Consider the following 14835-nt stretch of genomic DNA (forward strand, 5'->3'; position numbering starts at 1 on the left):
CTTTGCCGTGCAGAAGCTGTGGAGTTTGATTAGGTTCCATTTTCCTATTTCGGCTTTGTTGCCAATGCTTTTGGTGTTTTAGTCATGAAGTCCTTGCCTATGCCTGTGTCCTGAATGGTTTTGCCTAGATTTTCTTCTAGGGTTTTTATGGAGTTAAGTCTTATGTTTAAGTCTTTAATCCATCTGGAGTTAATTTTAGTGTAAGGTGTCAGGAATGGGTCCAGTTTCTGCTTGGCTAGCCAGTTTTCCCAACACCATTTGTTAAACGGGGAATCCTTTCCCCATTGCTTGTTTTTGTCAGGTTTGTCAAAGATCAGATGGTTGTAGATGTGTGGCATTGCCTCCGAGGCCTCTGTTCTGTTCCATTGGTCTATCTCTCTGTTTTGGTACCAGTACCATGCTGTTGTGATTACTGTAGTCTTGTAGTATAGTCTGAAGTCAGGTAGTGTGATGCTTCCAGCTTTGTTCTTTTTGCTTAGAATCGACTTGGCTAAGTGGGCTAGTGTACAGTTTTTGTCAAATCTCCAGTAGTGTGCAGTGATGTCCTAGGCCTTTACATTCACTCACCAGCCACTCAATGAGTCACCCACAGCAACTTCCTGTCCTGTTAGCTCTATTTATGGTAAGTGCCCTAGAGAGATGTATTATTTTTAATCCTTTATACTGTATTTTCTATGTTTCAATATATTTAGATGTACAAATACCATTGTGTTACAATTGCCTTCAGTAATCAGTACATTAATATGCTGTACAGGTCTGTAGTCTAGGAGCAACAGGCTATACCATATAGCCTAGGTGTATAGTAGTAGGCTGTACCGTATACGTGTATGTAAGTACATGCTATGGTGTTCTCATAAGGACAAAGTGGCCTAATGATGCATTTCTCAGAACATACCCCTGTTGTTAAGTGATTCATGAGTCTGTGTGTGTTTGTGTGTGTGTGTGTGTGTGTGTAATGTTAGGAGATACATATATTTCAGAAAATTTTTTTTGAATTATAATGTGTTATAATTAGTTCTGTGACCTGTCTTCAGTTTTCTTTATCAAGGACTCCTATATGTTGGATCTTCTTTGCCTATTTTCAATATTTAGCATTTCTCTTAAGTTATTTCTATGTTTAAATTTCTTTTTGGTAAAAAATATTTTCAAATTGTAGTTTTCTTCAGACACTATTGTATTTTCTTATTCTTTTATTCCTTGTATTTCAGTCCACTTTAATGGAATAAGTTTTTCTTTTATTTCTAACACTTTCCCAAATTCTGTTACTTCATTCCTGAGTTTTTCTCGTTCTGGCTTATTTTGCTGTTTCATGTCTCATATCATTTTATATCTCTACAGTGATACTGTGCCAGGTGTTACATAAACAGTAGTATTCAAAACAAAGTCCATGTCTCCAATAATCATATTTCACTAATTCCAAGCCACATTTCTTTGTTCCTGTTTCTCTTGCTTCCCTCACCCCAACTTGGAATGCTTGTTTAAACATTAAAATTTCCTTATACCCAGAAGGAAGGAATGCTGAGTAGAGGCTCCAGAATAATCTAGACAGATGCCTTGCTGGGTTTCCTGCGTATTCGTATTAGAGTGTACCCTTTTTGTCCAATCATTTTCTATCTGGCTGTCCACGCTTTGTTGAACCTAAACATAAAAGTCCACAATTTCCCTTGTTATCTTTGCGTCTTCATTCTGAAGGCTCCTGTGTCACAAAAAATGATGATCAAATCAGTGTCTATGTCTTTTCTCCTATTAACTGCCTCCTATTGGTGATTTTCAGTGAAACTACAGAGGGTAAAGAGGAAGCATCATCATTAATATCATTAATAAACATTCCCACAGCATTTGGCCCTTGTATGTCCTTTGTATGGTGCTGGGGAGTAACAACAGACATATGACTGCAGAGATTTTCAAATGTAAAAGAAGAGAGATTATACAGATTTTTTTTTTTTTTTTTTTTTTTTTTTTTTTTTTTTTTTTTTTTTGAGACGGAGATTCGCTCTTGTTACCCAGGCTGGAGTGCAATGGCGCAATCTCGGCTCACCGCAACCTCCGCCTCCTGGGTTCAGGCAATTCTCCTGCCTCAGCCTCCTGAGTAACTGGGATTACAGGCACGTGCCACCATGCCCAGCTAATTTTTTGTATTTTTAGTAGAGACGGGGTTTCACCATGTTGACCAGGATGGTCTCGATCTCTCGACCTCGTGATCCACCCGCCTCGGCCTCCCAAAGTGCTGGGATTACAGGCGTGAGCCACCGCGCCCGGTCGATTATACTGATTTAAAAGCTGGATTCTGTCCTCACCGTGGAGCTAGTCTGCATTTATGAAAACTTACTTTCCACTGTGGTAGACACAAGCTTTCTACTCCAGCCAAACTGTGCCTTTCCTCAAATCCAGTCTCAAATTTAGGTGCCTTTTCATTTTCTGTTATGGAAAGGCCCTGAGCATATGTCAGGCTTTGTAGCCTTTTGTTAGTACTCTAGTCCATGCATAATTTCCCCTTCCTCTGAATTATATATAGCATCTCACTACTTACATTTCAATATACTTTCCTGGCCCGGCGCAGTGGCTCATGCCTGTAATTCCAGCACTTTGGGAGGCCGAGGTGGGTGGATCACCAGGTCAGGAGTTGGAGACCAGCCTGACCAACATGGTGAAACCCTGTCCCTACTAAAAATACAAAAATTAGCCAGATGTGGCGGCACACACCCGCAATCTTAGCCACTCGGAAGGCTGAGACAAAAGAATAATCTGAACCCAGGAGGCAGAGGTTGGCAGTGAGCCGAGATGGTGCCACTGCACTCCAGCCTGGGCCACAGAGCAAGACTCTGTCTCAAAAAACAACAACAACAACAACAAATATATATATATATATATATATATATATATGCGTGTGTGTGTGTGTGTGTATGTATATACACACACATATATATAAATGTATGTCCCGGTTTAGTTTAATTTGTTATCCTCTAAGGGGATAGATGAGTTCTGTGCCACCTTCTCGAGTACTAATTGTTAAATGGAGTGAACAGAAGCAACCAACCGCCGGCCTGGAGCCCAAAACAACAGTCGCGGTTCTGCAACAGAAAACGCTGCCCTGGCCCTGAGACCCGTCTCGGAAATGCTCCTCATCCATCTGCTGTTTCTCCCAGGACAACCTAGGTGCAACCCCACGGGAATATAGAGAGTCCTCTATCCACAGACTTAAAGGCCCAGCAGGGCGGTGGGGGGCCACGACGGTCTGGTCCCAGCCGACCAGCCAGCGACCACGAGGGACCGAACCGGGAACTGCAGCCGCACGTCCCCGCCCTCTTTTCCCAGCTCCGCCCTGCGGCGGGCGACGCTCCTGAGGGGCGGGGCTTCCGCTTCCGGCCGGGGATTGTTGACGCCTACGGCGGCGGCTGCGGCGGTGGCGACGCGACTGTTGGGGAGGGGTAGCTGGAGGAGGAAGACGGAGCAGTGACAGGTACCGCGGAGGGTGCTGCTGAGGCGACAATGGCAGAGGGGCCCGAGGAAGCCCGAGGCCGCCCGCCTGGGCGGGACGAAGGCGGGGGGGACCACGAGCCGGTCCCTTCCCTGAGAGGGCCTCCTACAGCCGCCGTCCCGTTCCCCCGCGACGACCCCCAGGCCGAGCCCCAGGCCCCGGGCCGGCCCACAGCTCCGGGCCTCGCAGCTGCCGCCGCTTACGAATCGGAGCCGCCCCGCGAGCTTGGGAAGCGCGGGGAGGCGGCCTCCGGCTCCGGTGCAGGGCCGCCCGAGCAGGCGGGCTGCGAGGCGCCCGAGGGGGAGAGGCCGGCGCGGCTGAGCGCCCGTGAGTACTCCCGGCAAGTGCACGAGTGGCTGTGGCAGTCCTACTGCGGCTACCTCACCTGGCACAGCGGCCTGGCCGCCCTCCCCGCCTACTGCAGCCCCCAGCCGTCCCCGCAGAGCTTCCCCTCGGGCGGCTATGCAGCCCCCCAGGCCGCGGCGCTGCCGCCGGCCCCGCAGTTGGGCTATTACAACCCCTTCTACTTCCTGAACCCTGGGGCTGCGGGGCCCGACCCGGGGACAGCTGCCGGCCCCAGCACCCCTGCGGCAGTCGCGAACCTGGGACCCCGGGCTCCTCAAGTGCAGTCGTCGGTCCGGGCCGCTCCGGTGGCGAGGGTAGGATCCGCAGCCCCTTCGCGAAGCCCGAGCGAGACCAGGCAGCAGGCAGGTGAGACGCGCGAGCTGGAGGCTGGGCAGAGTGGAAGGGTCTTCTGGGGCCTGTGGGTAGAGCTGGCACGCTTTTTAGACCTGTCACTGCTGCTGCTACTCCGATTAGCGATCCTGCCCGTGCACTAGCTGTCGTTTGTCCAGGCCCTAAATCCCCAAAACGTACAAGGAGGCAATACAGTTTCTTCTTCCTTCAGACCTGGCCCTCCGAATGGATTCCCTTACTCGTGCGGACTAGTTGTTTCTACCTGAAAAGAAATTGCTCTTCAAACCATCCTCTTCCTTTGGTTTTCACGCTCTGCAGAGTGAGGTCCAAAGCTAAACTCGCAGATAGCAAACTCACTTTTGGAGGGGCTCAGCTGTTAATGCTGGAAATTATTCAGATATTGGCTACTTATGACAGTGGAACTGAACGGACATAAAAGGAGATTGACATGGATACGAGTGGCGTTAGGAAGCTTTGATTGGGTCAAAGCTTCACTTCATTTGATCGAGAAGCCCTGACTTACTGATCCTGTATATTGTGTAATTGTTTCTGCCTCAGTGTGTGAACTAGAATATTTTGAATTAATTTACTATTTAAGCTATTAGACTTTTCGTTTATTTTATTTAGCCACAGATAGAAGGGACAAGAACTACTTGATGCCTCTGATCCTAGCAGAATTTAGGATGACAGATTGATATTCATTGGGATTATTTTAGACAAAGCAAAAAAAAACTTAACAAATAGGAGGGGTTACAGGGATTTACTTTATGCTAATTGCCAGTGTATAACCTTGATTTGTACTAAAATCAATTTTCTGTCACTTAGATGTGATCACTTGGATTCTCAGAATTCTTAGTGAAATGTATTGGGTACTCTAATCAGATTTGTCTGTGAAATCACTTTTTGGGCGGGGGAGGAAGTGTGGAGGACGAGGTTTGGCTCTGTGGCCGAGGCTGGATAGTGCAGTGGCGCAATCTTGGCTCGCTGCAACCTCCGCCCCCCAGGTTCAAGCCATCATGCCACCTCAGCTTCCCTAGTAGCTGGGACTACAGGCATGTGCCACCATGCCCGGCTAATTTTTTTGTTGTTGTTGTGGAGACGGGGTTTCGCCATGTTGGCCAGGGCCAGACTGGTCTCGAACTCCTGGCTTCAAGCAATCTGCGTGCCTTGGCCTCCCAAAGTACTGGGATTACAGATGTGAGTCACTGCACCCAGCAGTGAAATCGATTTTTAAACGTTAAAGTTAGGAAAACAAACTTTAAGTTCAGTAAATAGTGGGGTACTGTTACTCTTATTTTAATAACATGGATTCTTGGTGGAATCAATATCAATAGTTGCTGCAAGGTTAAATTTTTAATTAAGTTGTACCTTGACTTTCTTTACCAATTCATTACATGGCCTGTGTCCCAAGGCTTATGTGAAATGATTAGTTTTTCCTAACTTCTTTTTTTTAATTTACAGGCAGAGAATATGTTATTCCATCCTTGGCCCACAGATTTATGGCAGAGATGGTGGATTTCTTTATTCTTTTCTTTATAAAAGCAACCATTGTCTTAAGCATTATGCACCTCAGTGGGATAAAGTAAGTTGAGGACATCTGCAGAAAGGTTTTTATGTCTACTGTTTAAAACTATTGTTTTGTTATATTCTGTTTGTCTACACGAGACTGTATGGATAATGAGCTTGTCATTGTCATGATTTCTTTATGAGAGCTTTGTCAGATTTATGGTTTTCTTGTTAAGAAACAACTAAAAATTTCTACTGAATTCTCTAAGATGTGTGGGAATCTCACCTATCAAAAATAGGTAAAAGGAGCCTCCAAACCTGGTTTGATTTTATTCAACGATTCCTTTTTTTTTTTTTTTTTTTTTTTTTTTTTTTTTTTTTTTTGAGACGGAGTCTTGCTCTGTAGCCCAGGCTGTGGAGTGCTGTGGTGGGATCTTGGCTCACTGCAACATCTGTCTCCTGGGTTCAAGCAATTCTCTTGCCTGAGCCTCCCAAGTAGCTGGAACTTCGGTGCACGACGCCACACCTGGCTAATTTTTTTATTTATTTTAGTTGAGATTGGGTTTCACGGTGTCGCCCAGGCTTGTCACAAACTCCTCAGCTGAGGCAGTCTGCCTGCCTCAGTCTCTGAAAGTGCTGGGATTACAGGTGTGAGCGACCGTGCTTGGACTCAGCAATCCTTTTAGGACAGGAACCAATTTACCTGTCCCTGTCCTGTTCCCTCTTCCCATCTTGTGGAGTCTCTAAAGACAACTAGATGGCGTTTCCAAATGGGATTGCTTATGCTGTGGGGCAAGTCCCAAGTGAACTTCAAAGTGAGACATTTATTTGAGTGATCCTTCCAGATTAACAGTAATCCTAATAGCAGTTATCACTTCCTGAGCACTTTCTATATGCCGTGTACTGAACTTGCTCATTTCTTCATATGGATTCTTATTTAATCTTCATACCAAGATGAGATGTTGAGATTAATACCTCCATTTTGCAGAGTCTGAAATTTGGGTTTATGAAAAGTTGAGCCCAGAACTTAAAATGTTACAAAGGTAGTAAGTGACAGAGTGAGGATACAGACCTGTGCGGTCGCATTTTAGGGTCCTTGCCAGAACCTGAGTGTTACTGTGATTACTCCCTGTCCCTCCCTCTCTCACCATACTGTACATCCGGTTAAATACTAACTCCTTTATGTTCAATTTTTTGAATTGCTTTCAACCCCAGACCTCCTCACTGCCAGACCATTTTTCTTTTTTTGAGACAGGGTCTTTGTCTGTCACCCAGGCTGGAGTGCAGTAGTACAATCACGGCTCACTGCAGCCACGATCTCCTGTGCCCAAGTAATACTCCCACCTCAGCCTCACAAGGAGCTGGGACCACAGGCATGCGCCACCATGCTTAGCTAATTAAAAAAAATTTTTTTTATAGTGACAGGGTCTCCCTGTGTTGCCCAGGGTGGTCTCAAATTATTCTCCTGCCTCAGCCTCCCAAAGTGCTGAGATTACAAGCATAAACCACTGCACCTGGCCCATTTTTTTTTTATCATGATTGCTTTTCCCTACTCCAATTACTGTCATCTCTTTCTTGGATTATAGCAAAACTCTTCTAGTGGTCAGTCTCCTGTTTTATCTCAGTTGTGTCTGATATAAAACCAAAGTGATTATAAATCCTGGTTCTGCCCCTCTCCTACCTTAAAACCCTTCAGTGGTTTCTCTTTTTAAAATTTTTATTTTTTTAGAGATGGGGGTCTCACTGTGTTGCCCAGGTTGGCCTCAAAATCCTGGGCTCAGGCGATCCTCCTAGCTCAGCCTCGCAAAGTGTTGGGATTACAGGCGTGAGCCATCATGCTCAGCCCTTTCAGTGGTTTCTCATTACCAGCAGGATAAAGTCTGAATTTCATCCTGTAGTTTAACAGATGCCTTTATTTCTTAATCACTGCCACCTCTCACATTTAGTATATGAGCCATACCAAACTGCTTAAAGCTTCTGTCACATATGCTGTTGCTCCAAGACTTGCTCTCCTGCTGTTCCCTTTCTGAAACATTACTCCTTCTTAGTCTGGCTGACTTTTCTTCATCCTTCAGATTCTCATCTGTCTTTTCTGAGAAAGCTTCACAACGTTAAGTGTACCTGGTATGTATTTCCATAGTGTCCTAGGCTCCCCATCACAGCACTCATCCCACTTTATTATTGCTACTTACTTATTGTTCTGCTTTGCTGGATCAGACCCTCCACGAAAGCAGAGACTATGTGAATTCATTCACCCATATTTCCCCAGGGCGAGTACAGTGTCTGCTCACAATAATGCTGCTCATTTATTGAATAAATTAATGAATGCTTTATGAGACTAGATGGTTGGAAATCTAAAGATTAGTTTAGAATTTCAATTAAAATACATGACGTACACTAATGAAAAAAATCAGTACAACTATTCTGGTTAACTAATTCTTTACTATTATTTTGTGTAGGGATATCTCTAAGTTTGCTATGCATTATATAATAGAAGAAATAGATGAAGACACATCAATGGAAGACTTGCAGAAAATGATGGTTGTGGCTCTGATATACAGATTATTGGTTTGTTTCTATGAGGTAAGCTACTGAGTTCAGCAAGTATTAATATTTAATTTTATGGTTTCATATTTTATTTTTCTTATTATTTTGAGGTGGAATTTCACTTTTATTGCCCAGACTGGAGTGCAGTGGCGTGACCTCGGCTCACTGCAACCTTAACCTCCCGGGTTCAAGTGATTCTCCTATCTCAGCCCCCTGAGTAGGTGGGACTACAGGTGCATACAGCCACACCCAGCTGATTTTGTATTTTTAGTAGAGACAGTGTTTAGCCATGTTGGCCAGGCTGGTCTCAAACTCCCGGCCTCAGGTGATCCACCTACCTTGGCCTCCCCAAGTGCTGGCATTTCAGATGTGCGCCACTGCACCGGCCAGCAGTATCAGCCCAAGACAAAAAAGTAAGAGGAATTTATAATTATTCATGTTTTTTCACATGTCTACTTTTCTGTTTTTTCCCAAATTTTAATTAATGATTAAGCAAAAACTTTTGGAAGAAGAGACATTTTGCAATTTCCTTGTAATATTTTTTAGTTTTAGAAAGTCAAAATTTCACTTAGATTGTGGTCCAAAAATGTACTTGTAAATTGGTTGTGGAACTTGCAGTGTATTTCTTTTGCTGCAGATTAGTCTTAGAGAAATATTACAGGAGACAGACATCTTGTAGTATTGGACATGTTAGAGACCTACAGAAATGCATTAAGTTAAATGGTTAACGTTTCTGTGCAGTTCTTTCAAATTGAAAATTTTAAAAGATGAAATAATATGATAGGAAAACTTTAAAATTGGTATAGATGAGCTAGTAAGTTATTTTCAAATTATCCTTCTTTCCTTAGATCATTTGCATTTGGGGAGCAGGTGGAGCTACCCCAGGGAAGTTCCTGCTGGGGCTTCGAGTTGTGACCTGCGATACATCAGTGCTTATTGCACCAAGTCGGGTTTTAGTGATTCCTTCCTCAAATGTTAGCATTACAATGTAAGTCCTTTTCTTAGCTTAATCTACTACATACTTAAGAAAATAATGTATTTTAGAATATTGGGGTTTTTTTTCTTTGTGGCATAGAGATAGGCTTATATTTATCAAGTTTAAAACAAAGTTTGAGTATTTATTTCAGTTGTGTTATATGATTGTAGGCGTCTCTTCCAGTGTACATTTTCCAGATGATCATTTTATGAATCAAAAGTCACAATATGAGGATGATTTGGGTGTTGATGCTATCTTACTGCTCCATGACCATTTTTATTATTCTCTAGATCTGTGCACATTAGGTCAGTTTCTAATCTGTCTTGAGTCTCCATTTGGCCGTACCTATGATTATTCCATCTTGAATAGGCAGTAAGAGTTTTGACAGCTACACATTCGTGCATCCTTCTGCTGGTGAGAGCTTGCAGTACTGTCAGTACTCAAGGTTAGCTGTTGGCATGTAGCTCTGGGGGAAGGTACAACTAGTGATAATGGAAGTTGTGTAGGTGAGTGGCTGGTAGTCAGTTGAGCCAAACAAGATATTGGCTGCAATTTTTGCCAGAATGATTCAGAGCTAGATTGTTACATCAAGGACTATGGGCCGGGCATGGTGGCTCATGCCTGTAATCCCAGCACTTTGGGAGGCCAAGGCAGGCAGATCAAGAGGTTGAGTAATCAAGACCATCTTGGCAAACATGGTGAAACTCCGTCTCTACTAAAAATTTAAATATTAGCTGGACGTAGTGGTGCATGCCTGTAGTCCCAGCTGTTTGGGAGGCTGAGGCAGGAGAATTGCTTGAACCTGGCATGTGGAGGCTGCAGTGAGCCGAGATCTCAGCACTGCATTCCAGCCTGGGGGACAGAGCAAAACTCCATCTTGGGGGGGGAGGGGGGGGCGAAGAAATATGAACAGGTGACTCTAGAAACCTTGGTTTTGCCATCTTCAAATTTTTCTTAAAATGCCTTAGTTGTAAACCTACCTTCTTCTTTGAGTAAGAGTCAGTAATGGCTAATGTTATATACTGAGTACTTTTTATATACCTGCACTGTAACACTGCATTTATATTAGCTGATTTAATGCTAATAACCTTATAAGATAGATACTATTGTTCCCTTTTTGCAGATGTGAAATACAGCTAGTTAGTAATTGGTAGAAGATGGATCTTAATTTAACAAGTTTGGATTCAGAACCCCCATGCAGCCACTGTACTTTTCTGCAGCCCTTCAGTGCACTAAAAGGCAGAAATCTAACAAGTAGGATAATTCTCCATTCTGAGTGATTGTTGAAAGCTTTTAAAAAGCTTTTCTTAATCATTGGATACCACAAAGGCAAATGCTGATGAAAGAACACACAGTACTTTAAAATGCAGGTTCTTTATATATAAGGTAAATAAATGGGACTACAGTAAGCATACTCAGAATTCATGTTCATTTCTTCTAAGCAAATACTAAAAAGTACTGTCAACCCTTATTCTGTATTCAAAGACATTTATTACTGCTTTTTATGTTCAAGTTCTGACGTCTTTTATGTTGTTGAAGTCTTTAGAAATAGCCCAGGTGGTTTGATTATGATACAGTGCTACTTGAAAATAACTCGTATCAAAGGCAAAAATTCTCTCAACTATACTTTGAATGTCTTTTTCCCTGTGGACTTTTGTAGAGAAGTAGAACTTGATGGGATACCATTAATCTGTATGTGGTTTGATGTATAAGTTATATTTTTGTTTTAACTTTTTAGGTCCACTATACGAGCTTTGATCAAGAATTTTTCTATTGCTTCTTTTTTCCCTGCTTTCATCACACTGCTGTTTTTTCAGCATAATCGAACAGCCTATGACATTGTAGCAGGAACCATTGTGGTAAGAAGAAATGGGGTCAGATGATGTCCCCCAAAGCCCTGATTTCCAGACACTGTAATGACAAGACAAGACTAAATTATGTATCAAGGCCATCAGTATCCCTGGGTTACACTAATTGATGATTTAGAAATTAAAGCAGTCACTCCAGTGTGATGCAGGTGACTATTCTCAAAGTACTGATTTTACTCGAATGCCAAAGAACTTTTCCAGCAGAAAAACCTATTAAATTCAAGTAAATTTTTAGATCAAAAAGGCAAATGATTTTATAAACAATGGACAATATATACTTTCTTAAGATCTAAGACATTAGGATTTGCTTGAAAGCATTTTCAGCTTTGAAATCTCCAAATGAAACTTTAAAATTTGTTTTGGTTTACCCCAAAATAATGGAAAATGTTCAGCTGTGTTTTGTAAACACCTGTGTAACTCATCTTTTAGTTTTCAAATTCCTGGGGGAAATTGTCTTTGGCGTTTAGTGGAGGGAATGAGAACACAAATTGGACAATCCACTCTCTCCCATCCCAGGAGATGGTGAGTTAGCTGCAAGAGAAAGGGACAAGTGAGGCAGGCCTAGCAGTTCCCTTACCTGAAGTTTCCACTGTGTACTGCAGTTCCCTCCGGTGATCACGTAACTTTACAACTATTCTTAATGCTTGAACATGTATTTGGAGACAAGTTTCTCATGATGATGAAAAAGTATTAAGTCATATTGCTATGTTATCCTTGATTTTTTTTAAAGGTAAGTTAGTACGTTTAAGGGTGGGAGGAGTAAATTTTCACTGTACATTTAACTTGTAATTTATGTGCAAGTGTTTTCAGTGCCCTGAATCAAACTATAAATATGTGGGGATAAATTACTTCCATCAAACTATTGCATATTTACTATAAAAGTATATCCAGTATGTGTGCAGCATGAAGAAAAAGTATTAGTGCTTTTCAGTGTTCTCAATGAGTGTAAATTCTATTTATATACAGCATATTCACATACTGCTTTCCTTATATTTTATATAGTTCCATGACTGTTGAAACATCAAGTTAAAAAAAATTTTAATAGTTCATCATTAACTCTAAATAAATACTATTAATAGCTTGTAAAATAATAGAAATTTTCCCATTATGGACTATTCTCTCTAAAGCAAGGGAGACCGTCATTCCCAGACATTATTTTAGGTTCTTTAAGTTCATTTTGGGTCTGCTAGGGATAAAGTTTGGGGGAAAATGTTATGCAAAGTAATACTGTGTATATTGCCATTTTGCTTTATTGTTCTATTGAAGCAAAACTGTAGGGTTTTATTATATGTGTGTGCTTTTGCTAGATGTCCCGGTTAGCTGTGCTGAGATGTACCTGTAATATTTATGGTTTAAGTTTTGATTCTTAGCTACTTTTCTCCAGCTCTGACACTGTCTTCCAAAGACACACTAAACTGTATTGCACAGTTCAAAATTTGATTATTTAAGGTATCTAGGCATTTGTTCTTGGTCTTAATAGCAAACACAGTACATGTCCATTACCACTGTATTTTCAAAGATTTTTCTTTGACATTTAGAACTGTGACAACAGATATTACACATTTGATTATAGAAATTTAATGTCTTTATTAATACTATTATAAAATTTCATAAACCATGTTTTTCGAAACAAGTTTATATCAAATCCAGCTTCCCAGAAACACTAATATTTAAGTATGTCAGTGTACTAAATAAATCATTCACTTGCACCCATGGGAAGATTTGGTGTTACTGCCCTTCACAGTAAAAAAAGAAAAATATTTTATTTTTAAAATTAGATTAGGAAATGTTACATAACTTATAACTTGGCACTTTAGTAGTGTATATACTAGCATTAGTTTACACACTACTTTTGCCACTGGGAAATTCAAGTTGAAATGTCCCTCAGCCATAGAACTCTGGAATATATCTTTCATTCATATAATTTCTGCTCAGATAATACCTTGCCATCTAGGTTATTTTTGTTCATACTATAAAACAAAGGCAAGCTGGTCCAGTTTAATTTTGTATGCTTAGAATATTGCCCATTTTCTAGGAGTCATTCAGATTACTATCCAGGTAGGTTCAGTCAGATCCAACCATGGATTCCAGTTACTATACTATATAACCCTATAAGATACATAAAAGTATTATTACTTTGCCTCTATAATAGAACCCGAGTCTGTTTTCAGTTTGTGAATTCACCGTTCGCACAAAGAGATTTTGATTCCCAAAGTTTGGGAAAGAATGACAAAACAATGAGGGAAGGAGGAGCCAGGCCTTAGTGCCACCTATTTTTCTCTAGGGGTTATAAGGTAGAGTCTCCTTTCAAGAACACCTTATTGTATTTCACTTACAGACCTGATTTTCTGTCTCAAAGTATAATTCTAATGTTGAAGCTCTAGCCTAAAAAGGCAGAAGAAAGTTACCTTCATTCTACAACATATTCATCACTTTAATAATAAGGGAACAAAATTTAGGATTCAAGCTGAGTGAGAATACTGTTTCAATGAGCATCTTCTCTAAGATGAATCAGAACTGGCAGTTGATTTACGTGTCTAGAAAATCAGTTCCCACCAGTAAAAATATGCTGAGGGGCTAATGCACATTGAGAAAAATCTGACATACTGAATAAATAATGTTCATGTGGGAGCCAGGAGCTGGGTTAGCCTTGCCTTTAGACTGTGACTACAGAAATAAAGGCAGCACTTTTGGAACTAATAATAGCCTTAACTTGGATCATAAAGAGGACTGCCCAAACTGAAGTTTGCTCCCACCAGCTTGGTATTTATTTCTGCCTAAGCACTCACCTTCCAATTTTACCCAAGTATTTAGGATAGAAAAAAAAATGCATTATATTTGAGAGCTACTTCGCCCACATTACAAAATGAGTCAGTGTTTTTAGTTTCAAGGGACAGTAAAAAGAAAGGATTTGTTCCCTTCAGTGACTTGTTTGGGTATTTCAGTGTTACGCATACGTTTCTAGCAAAGGAAGGTTAGAAAGGAGTTGCAAATTATACTCCTTGGGAATAAAGGGCTTTTTGAGGGGGAAATGGGTATTAAATGTTTCCATTAGGCAGTTGTTTCTTTGAATATGCCTAAATAACAGTATTCCTAAAGTCTGACAAGAAACATGTCAATTACCTGACGTTCCTTGTCCCGAGTACTACAGGCCACTCACGATAACACAAGCTTGCCTGGATAAAGTTCCTCATTTCAAACGTATTTCTTTATGGTTCATTATATTAAGGCTTGAGCTGTAAACAGTATCTGATGGCCCACCTATAAATAAAATTCAGCATTCTATTTTTAATAATTTGTATGCCACCAATTTGTATTATTTGTCTCAATAAATACTTAGTCATCAACGCATCTCTATTTTGTCTATTTCTTTGAGACAGTTTGCTCTAGAATCTCCTGCTTAGGGAGACCTTGCTTCCAAATACAGTTTTCCCAGTGGGTATATCAGTAAACTAGAATAATTTCAGAAATCCAGATCTATGAAAAAGGAATCATCCATCTTTAGGAATATGTTCTTTTAGCAAGTACGGGATTCCTTATACGTGAATTAAGCTTAATATTAATTAATCCAGTCCTTTAAGAGTTGTTAACCATCACAACCACCACATAAATCTCATCTGGGCAATTTAAATATAGTTCTGACCTTAAAAGCCTTTCCTGTTTAACTTTTATGAACAGGTCCAGAGAGAAGGGGCCAGATGCAAAACAAATGTTTCCTCAACAAGGGCAAAGACAATAAAGGATAAACTAGAGTAGAGTGTAGC

General features: G+C 41.2%; 1 protein-coding gene across 1 annotated transcript; it reads left to right on the plus strand.

Moving 5' to 3' along the window:
• Positions 1–3361: 3361 nt before the first annotated feature.
• On the plus strand, positions 3362–14422 carry FAM8A1 (family with sequence similarity 8 member A1). The gene is made up of 5 exons (XM_003927321.3): positions 3362–4189; positions 5636–5756; positions 8140–8263; positions 9076–9215; positions 10942–14422. Exons 1-5 carry the CDS (start codon positions 3490–3492, stop codon positions 11084–11086), a joined length of 1230 nt encoding a protein of 409 aa, XP_003927370.1. The 5' UTR covers positions 3362–3489; the 3' UTR covers positions 11087–14422.
• The last annotated feature ends 413 nt before the right edge of the window (positions 14423–14835 follow it).

Source organism: Saimiri boliviensis, chromosome 4 (assembly GCF_048565385.1).
Source record: "Saimiri boliviensis isolate mSaiBol1 chromosome 4, mSaiBol1.pri, whole genome shotgun sequence".
NCBI lineage: Eukaryota > Metazoa > Chordata > Mammalia > Primates > Cebidae > Saimiri > Saimiri boliviensis.

Coding starts and splice junctions, on each gene's coding strand:
- FAM8A1 (XM_003927321.3), top strand. CDS start 3,490: ATGGCAGAGGGGCCCGAGGAAGCCCGAGGCCGCCCGCCTGGGCGGGAC. Junction 5,757..8,139: donor ATGCACCTCAGTGGGATAAA/GTAAGTTGAGGA, acceptor TATTTTGTGTAG/GGATATCTCTAAGTTTGCTA. Junction 9,216..10,941: donor TCAAATGTTAGCATTACAAT/GTAAGTCCTTTT, acceptor TTAACTTTTTAG/GTCCACTATACGAGCTTTGA.